Source organism: Haliotis rubra, unplaced genomic scaffold, assembly GCF_003918875.1.
Source record: "Haliotis rubra isolate DU_JTF1 unplaced genomic scaffold, ASM391887v1 Scf73, whole genome shotgun sequence".
In the NCBI taxonomy this organism is placed as follows: Eukaryota; Metazoa; Mollusca; class Gastropoda; order Lepetellida; family Haliotidae; genus Haliotis; species Haliotis rubra.
The window spans coordinates 938,612-956,196 of NW_025767446.1; the positions used below are offsets into that span (position 1 = coordinate 938,612).

Here is a 17,585-nt window from a genome sequence, read left to right on the forward strand (position 1 = left end):
ATAATGCTCAAGGAATATAGAACATATTTGATGTTGAAATCATAAACAATGCTCAAGGAATATAGAACATATTTGATGTTGAAATCATTAACAATGCTCAAGGAATATAGACCATATTTGATGTTGGAAATCATAAACAATGCTCAAGGAAATAGACCATATTTGATGTTGGAAATCAATGCTCAAGGAATATAGACCATATTTGATGTTGGAAATCATAAACAATGCTCAAGGAATATAGACCATATTTGATGTTGGAAATCATAAACAATGCTCAAGGAATATAGAACATATTTGATGTTGGAAATCATAAACAATGCTCAAGGAATATAGAACATAATGAAATCATCAATGCTCAAGGAATATAGACCATATTTGATGTTGGAAATCATTAACAATGCTCAAGGAATATAGACCATATTTGATGTTGGAAATCATGAATAATGCTCAAGGAATATAGACCATATTTGATGTTGGAAATTTTGTTTAAGGAATACAGACCATATTTGATGTTGAAAATCATGCTGAATCATAGACCATAATGAACAATGCTCAAGAAATATATACCATACTTGATGTTGAAAATCATGAACAATGCTCAAGACAAAAAGACCATATATACTGTTGGATAACATGATCAATGCTCAAGGCACAAAACACCAGACAATATGAAATTCCATGAACAATTATTGGATTTCTTGAACAAAGCCCATAGTGTAATGATCACAATTATTTTTAGATATCATAAACAGTGCACCAGTGTTAATAATCTTAATCATTATTGATATCATAACAATAAAGTATCAAGAATAATCACAATTGTTATTCCATATCAAACAATGCAACTGTAATAATGATGACAATATATATTGATATATATATAACAACAATAATCACAATAATTACTGGATGTCAAACAATGCATCATGATAATAATGATAATCATGATTATTATTGAATCATTAACAGTTCATCAGTGATAATGATCACAATTATAATTACATACATTTGACAAAGGTGAAGGTTATAGTAAATATGTCTCCAGTGAACAAGATCATCACCTTTTTGAGAGACAATATCGCTACAGAATATTAGGGCACCCTCTGAATTTCCTTCTGAATACATTTGTCTATGATACACATCTTTGTCCAGCAATAGGTGTGTAGGAATATCAACACTCAGTTCAATGTTGTAATAAAGACATTTTTTTTTTTTTTCATAAAATATGTAAAGGTAACAATATATAAATTCAAATTTGAAATATTTCTTGGCATTTCCTCAAAATGTCATAAAATGCAAAATTTTAAGTAATAAAATGTTAGAAATAAAAAATTTGAAAAATATCTAGCAGGGATAGGAGTTTTCGGCGAAGTTTTAACAGGTTTTGATCATAATATTTTAAGTTGAAAAAAAATCTGGCCAAAGATGGAATAAATGAAGTCAATGGATATAAATATAATATAAATAGGAAACCACACCATTTTTTTCAATAGGCACATCAATTTGTGTAACAAGCAAACTATATAAACAGGCTTAAAGATTTGAATCATTACAATCAGTTGAACCTCTATTTGTAAAGTACAACATTATGTATACACATTTCAACATATCATGACTCCACAATAATTGGTTCTATATACACATGAATCAAATACACAAATTTGATTTTGGCACTCAATATCTACTATACAATGATAATGCTGTTTGTTACACTAAAGCAGCTTCTCTTCAAAGAATTCATGACTCTACACGTATCTGTACATTATTGTTTTGGGGCTGAACATTATACCCTGTACCAATATATGTCCCAGAGCTCCAGATAAGATTTAGCTCATGTGGGTACTGTACCCACTGTATATTTTTGGAGTGGGTATTATGAATGTTGAGTGGGTATTTCATTTTCCGTTACCCACAGCTTTCAAATATGTGCGTATTTCAGTCATTTTACTCACCTAAGTATTATGTCATTGAGTAAGTTTACTAAGCAGGTATGTTCTGCCTTATGTCATACCTAATCAAAACCAACTTAAATAAAATGGAAATGATTTCATAAAAAAATCACTCATCCTATACTGACAGTACAACACTAGTCCTATACTATCAGTACAACTTGATAGCAATCGATGTCTTTTTCATTACGAAAGCGATTACGTCCAATCATTACGTTCAATGATTAATTTCAGTGATGATGTTTTGTTAGGCCTGAACAGTTGTTAATCTTTTTCATAGTTTGAAAGCACTGACTACTATGAGCAAATCACACAAAATACAAATATTGTACAAATATGTGGACAAGTGTATATACAGCAGAGATATTGAAGCACAGACTTAAAGATTCTTATGTACAAAAGTACTGCAACAAATTTCCATGCAGCATATTTTGTGTTGTATGTTCTATTTATTTATCAACTTACTTTAACTTTCAGGCAGTTTTATAAACCTGATTACTCAGCTTTCTTGATAGTTATTATGTAACATACACATAACTGGACATTTGTTATGAATACTGACACTTGCCATGTTTGAATTATCGTCTTCATCTTTAGAAAATGAAATATATTATATGTAAGAGGATAATGCACACTTGACAAAAATATATACACACACAAAATAAATAGCTTGAATGTTTAATAGGGCTGCATGAAATATAACCGGTTTACTTGACAAAAAATATATTACCGGTTCAGACATTGAAAACGATAAGTATCGCAATACGCTAATCGAAAACCGGTATTTTGACTTGCATTCGGAAAACTTCTTAACACTCAGAATTCTGTGGATATTTCCTTGTTTCATTTGTGACAAATATTATTTACATTTTTATTTTGTCATGATTAAAAGTTTTTATTAAAGCTTAATCAAGCATAGTGATTTTGTTGTGTTCATGCTTTATAAATCAAGCATTAACTCAATTATAAGCAGTTTTTGTTCAAAAATACTTCTTGCAATATATTGCAATACATATCACAATATATGTTTTCGCATCGCAATATATCACAATATGAAATTCTCTGCAATACCCACTCCTAATGTTTCACAAACAAAAAGGAAAGCTGTTAAGTTCTGTGAAATACTTCTGTCTGTCACAGATGAAGATCACCAAATAGTTGAATGTAAATGTATAGTAGCAACACCAGTTAACACCATGACAGCTATCAACTCCAGGATCAAACACCAACTGATGACGACATGTGAAAGGAACCTGTCCTTGATCATTGGTCAGAGTCAGTTGTTGATCATCATGGAATATACATAGAGATTATTACATGAGCAAGTGTGTCAGATGACTTATACGAAACGAGTGCTAGATTTTGTATTACAAAATTTGGCACGAGTTTTGTATAAGTCGTGTGGCACACTTACAAGTGTAATAATTTCTTTATTATCCATTTTATTCATGTGCATGCGTGCAGTAAAACACGGTAAGCAAGTATGACTGCCCAGTTCATTGACGTCACGTTCAATTTTATAATGACGTCACAGACGACGAAACACAGAATCAATGGTTGCTAGGCAAAAGTAATATGTGCACATGTGCACATATGATATTTATGACACTGGTTATGTTTCACCATATGGATAATAAACAATAAGACAACCTCCTTCAAATGAAGGTCATATTTCGATCATACAGGGAATGTTGTGGTCAGCAACACCTTGGCTTCATGGACTACCAAATGGGAATGAAACAAAAACTCGGCAGGATGAGCAAATGCTTTAACCACTTGGCTACTCAACCACCCTGACCACAAACAAAAATGATTGGTAGTGAATTACTTATATATGTACATCTGTCCTACTGTGGAACATGAGTGTTAATCCCTGTGGTCATAATATGATGTAACTGAACATCTTTAAATAACTGATTGAGATCATCACTGATACTCAATATAAATATTTGATAGTGATTAATGACATGTATAGTCAGCACCATACCTGTGCCATGGGTTTCACCAAAGTGGTGAACGTCTTCATCATAACAAGCTTCATCACATGCAGCTGATATGCCTTAATGTTCCTGGAATACTGTTAAAAGTGTCATCAGACCCATCTGACTCACTGGTATACAATACCTTTTCTTTCCTTTGTTTTTCACACTATGACGAGATATATGCCATTAATCGATGGTGACAGAGCATTAGGGTTACGATGATCTGATTGATTAAGCTTATGCAGTTTGGTATGGATTTAGCCAACATTTTTGATAATATATATGACTTATCAGGTACTCCGTAAAAACAATTAATTTTGAGCTGTAATAGACTTGCCACAGCTTATATTCACATGTATCAATATCATGATTGTGACTCTACTTCAATAGTCCAGTAAAATATTAAACAGTTTAGAGTTACAATATTAGGATATATCATGATAATACCTATCAACATTTTCCATGTGATTGAAATTATAATAAAGAAAAGACAATGCTGTCATTGTCCACAGCATATCCTGCTGACAATGTTGCTGTTGCTGATGATGTTTCTGACAATGTTCCACAAGTTTCTGACAATGTTACACAAGTCTCTGACAATATTACACAAGTTTCTGACAATGTTACACACATTTCTGACAATGTTACACAAGTCTCTGACAATGGTGAACAAGTTTCTGACAATGTTTAACAAGTTTCTGACAATGATGCACACTGTACTACAGCCTCTCATAGCGGTCTTCATCTGCTCCGTTTTCTTGATGGTAGGCTTTGTTGATGTAGCTGTGTGAATCACTGGGATCCTTTTCAAACTTGGTGTGCTTGTTGAAAGACGCCTGGCGTTCCTGCAATAGAAACCAAACTAAATTATTGCCTTGTCAATAAGCTACGTTCAGTACATAAAGTAGCAATTACCTCAACAAACTGAATATACTGACAGCAGGTAAGGAGCTAGAAATTTTCTTTGTATTATATTATGAAGTTATCCTTATGGCCAATTTTGTGCCTTACTGAATCAAAGATCAATATCATGAATGAAAGAAAGGGATTTCAATTTTACATTGCTACCATATGATTGTGACTTCAAATGAGTGAGTTGAGTTTTACGCTGCAGTCAGCTGCAGTCAGCAATATTCCAGCTATATAGCGGCGAACTTCAAATGACCATATTCAGGTCTTAAACGCCACAGTTAGCAATGTTCCAGTTCTATGATGGAGGCCAGTAGATAATCTAGTTTGCACAACACAATTCAGTGATTGATATTATGAGCAATGACACACAATCAACCATGGGCTCCTTTCATGAAGCAACCTTTACTAAGGTTAACCTTAACTCCCATTCTTTAACATTGCACTAAGGTCACCTTAGTGACTTACGATCACCTTAGTGCTTTGTGAAAGGAAGCCCAGGTCACTGAGCCCCCACCACCTGATCCAATGTGTTGCGACTTACAGCAAACATGGACCCGTGAAGATCCGGGCTAGAATTGGTCTTCAGTAACCCATGCTTGTCATAAGAGGCGACTAATGGGATCGGGTGGTCAGCCTAGCTGACATGGTTGACACATCGTCATATCCCAATTGCGTAGATCAATGCTCATGCTGTTGATCACTGGATTGTCTGGTCCAGATTATTTACAGACCGCCACCATACAGCTGGAATATTGCTGAGTGCGGCGTTAAACTAAACTCTACTACTACTACAACAAACAAGGGTAACTGGTGACCATTTATAACCTGAAATCCCATACTCAGAATACATCACCATTCAGTACAGAGGACAAGTACCTGCTAATGACTTATCTAGGTAGATACACCATGGGTTCTAATCTATAGTGAGATATTCTATCAAGATAAAAGCAAAAGATTGAACTGAAAAGTAAAAAAAGGTAACATGTATTTATTTGTGCTGGTAAGTATTTGAACAAATGTAAAATGTATCATTTGATACCTCTAAATACATGCAAGTGACTGTTGGACAAAACTACATGCATGTGTGTCCGAAAAGTTTCAAAGAGTGAGTGAGTGAATTTGGTTTTATGCCGCTTTTAGAAAGGAACACCAAAAATGGGCTTCACATATTGCACCTATATGGGGAATCAAACTTGGGTCTTTGTCATAACAAGTGAATACTTTAGCCACAAGGCTACCCCTCCGCCCCTTGTGTGCATGAAAAGGAATAACGAAATGTACCAGATATTATTTTATTGAATGCCACTTCCCATTATTTTTGACCTGCCCTTCTCTGGAACAAGTATTACATTTAACATTTTCCTGTGACTTTGTAAGGCTTTGCCCATAGTCACCGTGCAGTGAATGGGTACCTGGTAGTATGAAATGACATACCCCAAATATCTAATTTCAAAGATTATTGTAATCACTGTCAATATTTTTAGCAAAATAACTATTACAGATAGTCAACTCATCATTGAATTAGCAGGGGTCAAATCATTTACTGGGCATTCCAAGTCCCACAGGAATTGTAATTTGAATTTGAGGAATTGAACCCAGGTCTTCAGGGTGATACGAGTTTAGCTTTAAGCCACTTTAGCTTTAACCATTCATGGGTTACACCCACCACCCCTGATATGTTAGAAGTCTACACTGTTTAGTACACACTAAGAAACTTGATTATAAATATTATTATTGATATTGTAATCTACTAAAAACTACTAATCATTATTCCAAGAGGTAAAATAAACTATATTGGATATTTCTTGGAACTATTCAGTTATTAGTCTGGACCAGACAATCCAGTGATCAACAACATGAGTATCGATCTACACAACTAGAATATGATGACATGTGTCAACCAAGTCAGCGAGCCTGACCACCCGATCCCGTTAGTCGCCTCTTACGACAAGCATGGGTTGCTGAAGATCAGTTCAAGGTCTAATCAGTTGTTAACATTTCAGTTGTAATCTATAATACAGTATTGGGGCGGTGGGGTAGCCTAGTGGTTAAAGCGTTGGCTCATCACGCCGAAGTCCCAGGTTTGAATCCCCACATGGGTACAATTTGTGAAGCCCATTTCTGGTGTCCCCTGCCGTGATGTTGCTGGAATATTGCTTAAAGCGGCGTAAAACCAAATTCAGTAAGTATAATACAGTATTAAGATTGTGCATAAATGAAGGAAAAGAAAAAAGCTGCAAATGTAAGTTAAGCCAGGACAAAGCAGTGACTGTTTGGAACCCGACTAATGTCCCCACCTGGAGACAAACATTAATTTTACAATATGCAGAATTTCTGTCAATGAAAAAACATATGTATAACATTATAACAAATAGATTCTAAATGATTTCTCCAGGACGGCAGAATCAGCAAGTGAAGTCGATAAGTGAATAAAATCAACAACTGACACAGGATCAAAGAAAAGATAGGAGGGGACATGCATGTCATTGCACTAACAGGCCCCACCCCCATCCCCCACCCCTCTCACTCAGATGGATCAGCCATTGTCAGTGCTTGTTTCCTAGGGAAAGATATACATTATATAACACTTCTCTTTCTTTTTTCTTAATTCAGTTTGAAAACACTTAAGAGACAAAAAATAATCCAACCTGTATGATTTTATTCATTAAATATATATCATACTTTAAGTAGATATAGATATATAGCCAAGCAAAAAAACCCAACAAATGTTGCCAAATTTTCTTCAATAAACTAGGTTAAAAAGAAAACAGGGAAGAAAACCCTGTCAGCTATTATGAGCCAAGACATGTCGACAACACCGGGAAATGCACAAGCAGGCTATTCCTTTCACCTCCCACACACCTTGAATGCATGCTCTTCCTCAATCAATAAATTTGTTTTGCTACCATTTTCTACCATTTCTAGATTGTCTGTCTGTCTTCTAACTTGAGGGCGTGGTATCCTCGTCTCAGCCATATAGTCATTTGAATCATCTAACACATCAAAGGACTGTCCTCTGGATTTCGAGGGAGGATTTCTCTTTCTGAAATGGATAAAGATCATTATACAATTAGCCATAAAATACAGTATTTAACTGAAAAATATAATTTCACTTAAGTGACATGAGTGGAAACAACAGAGCGGAAGCAATAGCATGGAAACAATAGAGTGGAAACAATAGAGCAGAAAGAATAGATTGGAAACAACAGAGCGGAAACAATAGGGTGGAAACAGTAGAAACAATAGCATGGAAACAACAGAGTGGAAACAATAGAGTGGAAACAATAGTGGAAACAATGAGATGGAGCAGAGTGGAAAATAGAGTGGAAACAATAGAGAATAGGGAAACAACAGAGTGGAAACAATAGAGTGGAAACAATAGAGCAGACAAAATAGAGTGGAAACAATAGAGCAGAAACAACAGAGTGGAAACAACAGAGCAGAAAGAATAGAGTGGAAACAATAGAGCAGAAAGAATAGAGCGGAAACAATAGAGCAGACAAAATGGAGTGGAGAACAATAGAGTGGAAGACAACAGAACAATAGGCAGAAAGAAGAGAGGAAACAATAGAGCAGAAACAATAGAGTGGAAACAATAGAGCAGACAGAATAGAGCGGAAACAATAGAGCAGAAAAAATAGAGTGGAAACAATAGAGCAGACAAAATAGAGTGGAAACAATAGAGCAGAAACAACAGAGTGGAAACAACAGAGCAGAAAGAATAGAGTGGAAACAATAGAGCAGACAAAATAGAGTGGAAACAATAGAGCAGAAACAACAGAGTGGAAACAACAGAGAAGAAAGAATAGAGTGGAAACAATAGAGCAGAAACAACAGAGTGGAAACAACAGAGCAGAAAGAATAGAGTGGAAACAATAGAGCAGAAAGAATAGAGTGGAAACAATAGAGCAGACAAAATAGAGTGGAAACAATAGAGCAGAAACAACAGAGTGGAAACAACAGAGCAGAAAGAATAGAGTGGAAACAAAAGAGCAGAAAGAATAGAGTGGAAACAATAGAGCAGACAGAATAGAGTGGAAACAATAGAGCAGACAAAATAGAGTGGAAACAATAGAGCAGACAAAATAGAGTGGAAACAATAGAGCAGAAACAACAGAGTGGAAACAACAGAGCAGAAAGAATAGAGTGGAAACAATAGAGCAGAAAGAATAGAGTGGAAACAACAGAGTGGAAACAATAGAGTGGAAACAATAGAGTGGCAGACAGAATAGACAGGAGAACAGAGTGGAAACAATAGAGCAGAAAGAATAGAGTGGAAACAACAGAGTGGAAACAATAGAGCAGACAAAATAGAGTGGAAACAACAGAGTGGAAACAGGAAACAATAGAGCAGACAAAATAGAGTGGAAACAACAGTGGAAACAATAGAGCAGAAAGAATAGAGTGGAAACAACAGAGTGGAAACAACAGCAGAAAGAATAGAGTGGAAACAATAGAGCAGAAAGAATAGAGTGGAAAGAATAGAGCGGAAACAATAGAGTGGAAACAACAGAGTGGAAACAATAGAGCAGACAAAATAGAGTGGAAACAACAGAGTGGAAACAATAGAGCAGAAAGAATAGAGTGGAAACAACAGAGAGGAAACAACAGAGCAGAAAGAATAGAGTGGAAACAACAGAGTGGAAACAATAGAGCAGAAAGAATAGAGTAGAAACAACAGAGTGGAAACAATAGAGCAGACAAAATAGAGGGGAAACAACAGAGTGGAAACAATAGAGCAGAAAGAATAGAGTGGAAACAATAGAGCAGAAACAATAGAGCAGACAAAATAGAGTGGAAACAACAGAGTGGAAACAATAGAGCAGAAAGAACAGAGTGGAAACAATAGAGTGGAAAGAATAGAGTGACTTGACAGCTTTATTCATGAAGACTGTAGGCCTCCGGCCCATGTTCATACATACATGTGGTCAGTCAGCATATAACGTATATGACGATATATATAGAGACAGAGAGAGAGAAAGAGAGAATAATAATTAATCAGCAGGTTATTCTGAAACAGTTTGCATAATGGATATACATGGCCAGCTTTCTAACGACATTAACATGAGTTGATCCCAAAAGCATGTCTAATTTATTACGCGTAGGGTATGATATAAATTTAGTAGGTATATACCTCTCACGCAGTGTTTTATACCGAACACAAACCATCAAAAAATGATACTCATCTTTGATGTAGCCTTCATTACACACAGTGCACACCCTTTTATCTACAGGAATATTAACATATCTGTCTGTTTCTATTTTGAGTCCATGGGAACTGCAACGAAATTGTGCCATGGCCACATGGAATTTTGAAATTGTTAGTCTTTTGAGATATAACTCCGTTCCAAAGGTACCTTTAAAGAAAGTATAATTTCTAGTTTTAGAAATGCTGAAAAGGGAGGGGTGCCAGTCCTGTTCAAACGAACAGTTTAATCTTGCCATAACATCCGCAATAAAGGATTCTTTACTAATTATTGTTTGTGACTCCCATATATAGCCAAATCCAAGTCGAAACAATAAGTACTTCAATTTGGAAACCCAATTATTTTTACCATTATTAGCTGCTTGTAAAAGCATGTTATAACACGTATTTCGATATCTTACATTAGGCATATATAACAATCTAATCAAAACTTTTATGGAATGTTTAAATGCAAAAATATACAAAGGGTATCTGCCACATTCACCCAGTACTGTGTAAGTTGGTGTCGATGTAATCACTCCAAGTAAGCGTTTACACGCAAACATATGAATGGTTTCTATATTTGTTACACTATCTAACCCCTAAACCTCAGACCCATAGAGTAAAATAGGCATAATTTTGGTGTCAAATATCCTGGAAAATAATTCAAACGGAATTGGTTTAAATCTATGTAATGTCTTTAATATGCCTAACAGAACTTTTCTAGCCTGGGCAGCTGCACTTTTAGTATGTTTATCCCAGGGTGGAAACTTGAAACAATGTGGCGGAACCAGTGAAACAATAGAGCAGAAAGTGGAAACAACAGGGTGGAAACAATAGCATGGAAACAATAGAGCAGAAAGTGGAAACAACAAGGTGGAAACAATAGCATGGAAACAATAGAGTGGAAACAATAGAGCAGAAAGTGGAAACAACAGGGTGGAAACAATAGCATGGAAACGGAGAGGAAACAATAGAGCAGAAAGTGGAAACAACAGAGTGGAAACAATAGCATGGAAACGGAGAGGAAACAATAGAGCAGAAAGAATAGAGTGGAAACTGTAGTGGTCCGAGCGAGTTAGACATACTACTGTAATATCATGGCAAGGATATCAGCAACAGGTTCAACATACTTGGGGCAAAACTGAACGTCTGCATTTGGCATGATGAGCAGATGCTTTAACTACCAGAATACCCAGTCACTATGAGTATGTGTGGAGCTGCAGGTTAATACAAGAGTTGCCCCAGCTTTGTTATAGTGGACTCACCTGCATACACAGCACAGCTTTGTTATAGTGGACTCACCTGCAGACACAGCACAGCTTTGTTATAGTGGACTCACCTGCAGACACAGCACAGCTTTGTTATAGTGGACTCACCTGCAGACACAGCACAGCTTTGTTATAGTGGACTCACCTGCAGACACAGCACAGCCTTGTTATAGTGGACTCACCTGCAGACACAGCACAGCCTTGTTATAGTGGACTCACCTGCAGACACAGCACAGCCTTGTTATAGTGGACTCACCTGCAGACACAGCACAGCCTTGTTATAGTGGACTCACCTGCAGACACAGCACAGCCTTGTTATAGTGGACTCACCTGCAGACACAGCACAGCCTTGTTATAGTGGACTCACCTGCAGACACCTGCAGCACAGCACCTTGTTATAGTGGACTCACCTGCAGACACAGCACAGCCTTGTTATAGTGGACTCACCTGCAGACACAGCACAGCCTTGTTATAGTGGACTCACCTGCAGACACAGCACAGCCTTGTTATAGTGGACACAGCACACCTGCAGTGGACACCTGCAGACACAGCACAGCCTTGTTATAGTGGACTCACCTGCAGACACAGCACAGCCTTGTTATAGTGGACTCACCAGCACAGCAGACACAGCACAGCCTTGTTATAGTGGACTCACCTGCAGACACAGCACAGCCTTGTTATAGTGGACTCACCTGCAGACACAGCACAGCCTTGTTATAGTGGACTCACCTGCAGACACAGCACAGCCTTGTTATAGTGGACTCACCTGCAGACACAGCACAGCCTTGTTATAGTGGACTCACCTGCAGACACAGCACAGCCTTGTTATAGTGGACTCACCTGCAGACACAGCACAGCCTTGTTATAGTGGACTCACCTGCAGACACAGCACAGCCTTGTTATAGTGGACTCACCTGCAGTGGACTCACCAGCACAGCACCTTGTTATAGTGGACTCACCTGCAGACACAGCACAGCCTTGTTATAGTGGACTCACCTGCAGACACAGCACAGCCTTGTTATAGTGGACTCACCTGCAGACACAGCACAGCCTTGTTATAGTGGACTCACCTGCAGACACAGCACAGCCTTGTTATAGTGGACTCACCTGCAGACACAGCACAGCCTTGTTATAGTGGACTCACCTGCAGACACAGCACAGCCTTGTTATAGTGGACTCACCTGCAGACACAGCACAGCCTTGTTATAGTGGACTCACCTGCAGACACAGCACAGCCTTGTTATAGTGGACTCACCTGCAGACACAGCACAGCCTTGTTATAGTGGACTCACCTGCAGACACAGCACAGCCTTGTTATAGTGGACTCACCTGCAGACACAGCACAGCCTTGTTGGACTCACCTGCAGGAGCCTTGTTATAGTGGACTCACCTGCAGACACAGCACAGCCTTGTTATAGTGGACTCACCTGCAGACACAGCACAGCCTTGTTATAGTGGACTCACCTGCAGACACAGCACAGCCTTGTTATAGTGGACTCACCTGCAGACACAGCACAGCCTTGTTATAGTGGTGGACTCACCTGCAGACACAGCACAGCCTTGTTATAGTGGACTCACCTGCAGACACAGCACAGCCTTGGACTCACCTGCAGACACAGCACAGCCTTGTTATAGTGGACTCACCTGCAGACACAGCACAGCCTTGTTATAGTGGACTCACCTGCAGACACAGCACAGCCTTGTTATAGTGGACTCACCTGCAGACACAGCACAGCCTTGTTATAGTGGACTCACCTGCAGACACAGCACAGCCTTGTTATAGTGGACTCACCTGCAGACACAGCACAGCCTTGTTATAGTGGACTCACCTGCAGACACAGCACAGCCTTGTTATAGTGGACTCACCTGCAGACACAGCACAGCCTTGTTATAGTGGACTCACCTGCAGACACAGCACAGCCTTGTTATGTTATAGTGGACTCACCTGCAGACACAGCACAGCCTTGTTATAGTGGACTCACCTGCAGACACAGCACAGCCTTGTTATAGTGGACTCACCTGCAGACACAGCACAGCCTTGTTATAGTGGACTCACCTGCAGACACAGCACAGCCTTGTTATAGTGGACTCACCTGCAGACACAGCACAGCCTTGTTATAGTGGACTCACCTGCAGACACAGCACAGCCTTGTTATAGTGGACTCACCTGCAGACACAGCACAGCCTTGTTATAGTGGACTCACCTGCAGACACAGCACAGCCTTGTTATAGTGGACTCACCTGCAGACACAGCACAGCCTTGTTATAGTGGACTCACCTGCAGACACAGCACAGCCTTGTTATAGTGGACTCACCTGCAGACACAGCACAGCCTTGTTATAGTGGACTCACCTGCAGACACAGCACAGCCTTGTTATAGTGGACTCAGCCTTGTTATAGTGGACTCACCTGCAGACACAGCACAGCCTTGTTATAGTGGACTCACCTGCAGACACAGCACAGCCTTGTTATAGTGGACTCACCTGCAGACACAGCACAGCCTTGTTATAGTGGACTCACCTGCAGACACAGCACAGCCTTGTTATAGTGGACTCACCTGCAGCACACAGCACAGCCTTGTTATAGTGGACTCACCTGCAGACACAGCACAGCACTTGTTATAGTGGACTCACCTTGCACAGCCTTGTTATAGTGGACTCACCTGCAGACACAGCACAGCCTTGTTATAGTGGACTCACCTGCAGACACAGCACAGCCTTGTTATAGTGGACTCACCTGCAGACACAGCACAGCCTTGTTATAGTGGACTCACCAGCAGACACAGCAGCACAGCCTTGTTATAGTGGACTCACCTGCAGACACAGCACAGCCTTGTTATAGTGGACTCACCTGCAGACACAGCACAGCCTTGTTATAGTGGACTCACCTGCAGACACAGCACAGCCTTGTTATAGTGGACTCACCTGCAGACACAGCACAGCCTTGTTATAGTGGACTCACCTGCAGACACAGCACAGCCTTGTTATAGTGGACTCACCTGCAGACACAGCACAGCCTTGTTATAGTGGACTCACCTGCAGACACAGCACAGCCTTGTTATAGTGGACTCACCTGCAGACACAGCACAGCCTTGTTATAGTGGACTCACCTGCAGACACAGCACAGCCTTGTTATAGTGGACTCACCACAGCACCTTGTTATAGTGGACTCACCTGCAGACACAGCAGACACAGCACAGCCTTGTTATAGTGGACTCACCTGCAGACACAGCACAGCCTTGTTATAGTGGACTCACCTGCAGACACAGCACAGCCTTGTTATAGTGGACTCACCTGCAGACACAGCACAGCCTTGTTATAGTGGACTCACCTGCAGACACAGCACAGCCTTGTTATAGTGGACTCACCTGCAGACACAGCACAGCCTTGTTATAGTGGACTCACCTGCAGACACAGCACAGCCTTGTTATAGTGGACTCACCTGCAGACACAGCACAGCCTTGTTATAGTGGACTCACCTGCAGACACAGCACAGCCTTGTTATAGTGGACTCACCTGCAGACACAGCACAGCCTTGTTATAGTGGACTCACCTGCAGACACAGCACAGCCTTGTTATAGTGGACTCACCTGCAGACACAGCACAGCCTTGTTATAGTGGACTCACCTGCAGACACAGCACAGCCTTGTTATAGTGGACTCACCTGCAGACACAGCACAGCCTTGTTATAGTGGACTCACCTGCACTCACCACAGCTTGTTATAGTGGACTCACCTGCAGACACAGCACAGCCTTGTTATAGTGGACTCACCTGCAGACACAGCACAGCCTTGTTATAGTGGACTCACCTGCAGACACAGCACAGCCTTGTTATAGTGGACTCACCTGCAGACACAGCACAGCCTTGTTATAGTGGACTCACCTGCAGACACAGCACAGCCTTGTTATAGTGGACTCACCTGCAGACACAGCACAGCCTTGTTATAGTGGACTCACCTGCAGACACAGCACAGCCTTGTTATAGTGGACTCACCTGCAGACACAGCACAGCCTTGTTATAGTGGACTCACCTGCAGACACAGCACAGCCTTGTTATAGTGGACTCACCTGCAGACACTCACAGCCTTGTTATAGTGGACTCACCTGCAGACACAGCACAGCCTTGTTATAGTGGACTCACCTGCAGACACAGCACAGCCTTGTTATAGTGGACTCACCTGCAGACACAGCACAGCCTTGTTATAGTGGACTCACCTGCAGACACAGCACAGCCTTGTTATAGTGGACTCACCTGCAGACACAGCACAGCCTTGTTATAGTGGACTCACCTGCAGACACAGCACAGCCTTGTTATAGTGGACTCACCTGCAGACACAGCACAGCCTTGTTATAGTGGACTCACCTGCAGACACAGCACAGCCTTGTTATAGTGGACTCACCTGCAGACACAGCACAGCCTTGTTATAGTGGACTCACCTGCAGACACAGCACAGCCTTGTTATAGTGGACTCACCTGCAGACACAGCACAGCCTTGTTATAGTGGACTCACCTGCAGACACAGCACAGCCTTGTTAGTAGTGGACTCACCTGCAGACACAGCACAGCCTTGTTATAGTGGACTCACCTGCAGACACAGCACAGCCTTGTTATAGTGGACTCACCTGCAGACACAGCACAGCCCCACAAGCACAGGAAGAAACACAGACCACCAAGACTGGCAGACACCGCAATGATAATAATCTTCCTCCCTGAAACAGCAACATGGAAGCTGTGAATATCCGGATCCATTTATGTTCTTTTGTTGAAATGACAAAGTTATCATCAATGCTTCTATGTTGAATACAAAATGTTCCTTCATCCAAAATGAACACATGTGTCTGAAGTGTGAGGTGACCCACACTGACCTATTTTCAATCAAGCAATGAGATGATACTGTGTTTAACTAAATGGAAAGCAAAAACATACTTTACATTCATGTTATTGTCCATTGTTTTACTGGCTTCACAGGAGATGTGTGTGTAACTCCTGAGCCATTCATATAAGTCTCCTGGTCTAGCTATCACAGATGGTAGAGAGACCGCCTCCGTGGTGTAGTGGTTAGAGCGTCCGCCCGGAGAGCGGAAGGTCGCGGGTTTGATCCCCGGCCGCGTCATACCAAAAGACGTTCAAATATGGTACTTGTTGGTCCCTGCCTGGCGCTCGGCATTAATGGGTACAATTACAAGGACTGGTCGGCTCGGAGTCAGTATAATGTGTCTGAGTGGGGTATTCATGCTTCACTGCGGCATGGTATCTCAGTGGGCTAGCACTATAAAACCAGCTTAAGTCTGGGCTAGTACAAGAAGCCGGACACACACATACACACGCATGCACGTCATCATATGAGCGAAATATTCTCAAGCACGACGTTAAACCCAATTACACCTCACCTCACAGATGGTAGAGTGAGTTGATGAGTTGGTTCTAAACCTGCTTTGAAAAGTTACATCACAGCGTGTCAGTTTACAGTGTGAGAAAACCCCGAGATCAAGCAGGACCCATGTTTACCATGTTGGTTGCCAAACTGAGAAACATTATCAAGACAAACCATGGTTCGAACCCACGATTACATGTTTGTGTCTTGCCCGAGGGAAACAACTTCAACGATTGGACTACCAATACTCTCCATGGACAGTATTGAAATAATATTGGCAAAAACATAATTGGTAGTGTGGATAGCAAAGACACATTTTTCCACAATATAATGATATTGATGTAAAGGTGGTCCTTACTCTCAGCTTCAGGGTCCTTGTCTTCACACGTTGACCCTACCCACCCGGACGGACATCTGAAACATCACAGGATACAGTTGTTCATTCACAGCTTTACACGAGGTAACAATGTGTAATCACACCCCCGGAGAAAGTGTACGATTCATCCTCCTACATCCATGTCCCTCTGGACTCTGGGGAGTCTGGACTTTCAAAAAGCATGTCCATATAAGATCTAATCACGAACTGAATTGTTAAACTGTTTGATTGGCATTTTGGAAGTTGGTAAGTAACAAAAAGGGTGTGATACTCTGTGGATGACAATTTCTGTATCATATAATTTTTGTTTTTGTTTTTTTATATTTCCACTTTTTGGTTACATTTGTATCATATAATGACGTGATGTTTCACTACAGATGGTTATACTGTTGTCAAAAAACATGTAAGGTGTTACAAAAAGAGGTGTGCACCCCTGTAAACTTTCCACCCCCTAATCTGGATCCTGCAGTGTGTACACGGGAGTTAATCATTCAGGTTTTGAGGGGTCAGGAAGAACTCACTAAACAAGGATATAT

At 40.4% G+C, this 17,585-nt stretch overlaps 1 protein-coding gene across 1 annotated transcript in view; it reads right to left on the reverse strand.

Annotated features, from left to right (window-relative positions):
- Positions 1-4,084: 4,084 nt before the first annotated feature.
- The window catches only part of LOC124259590 (mucin-like protein), a 45,963-nt gene continuing 32,462 nt past the window's right edge, over positions 4,085-17,585 (reverse strand). Inside the window, exons 25-28 of the mRNA XM_046693747.1 lie at positions 17,032-17,087; positions 15,922-16,008; positions 7,706-7,886; positions 4,085-4,776 (exon numbers count right to left, since the gene is read on the reverse strand). Coding sequence (XP_046549703.1) covers positions 7,837-7,886; positions 15,922-16,008; positions 17,032-17,087 — 193 coding nt within the window. The 3' untranslated portion in view covers positions 4,085-4,776; positions 7,706-7,836. The remainder of the gene's footprint in view (positions 4,777-7,705; positions 7,887-15,921; positions 16,009-17,031; positions 17,088-17,585) is intronic.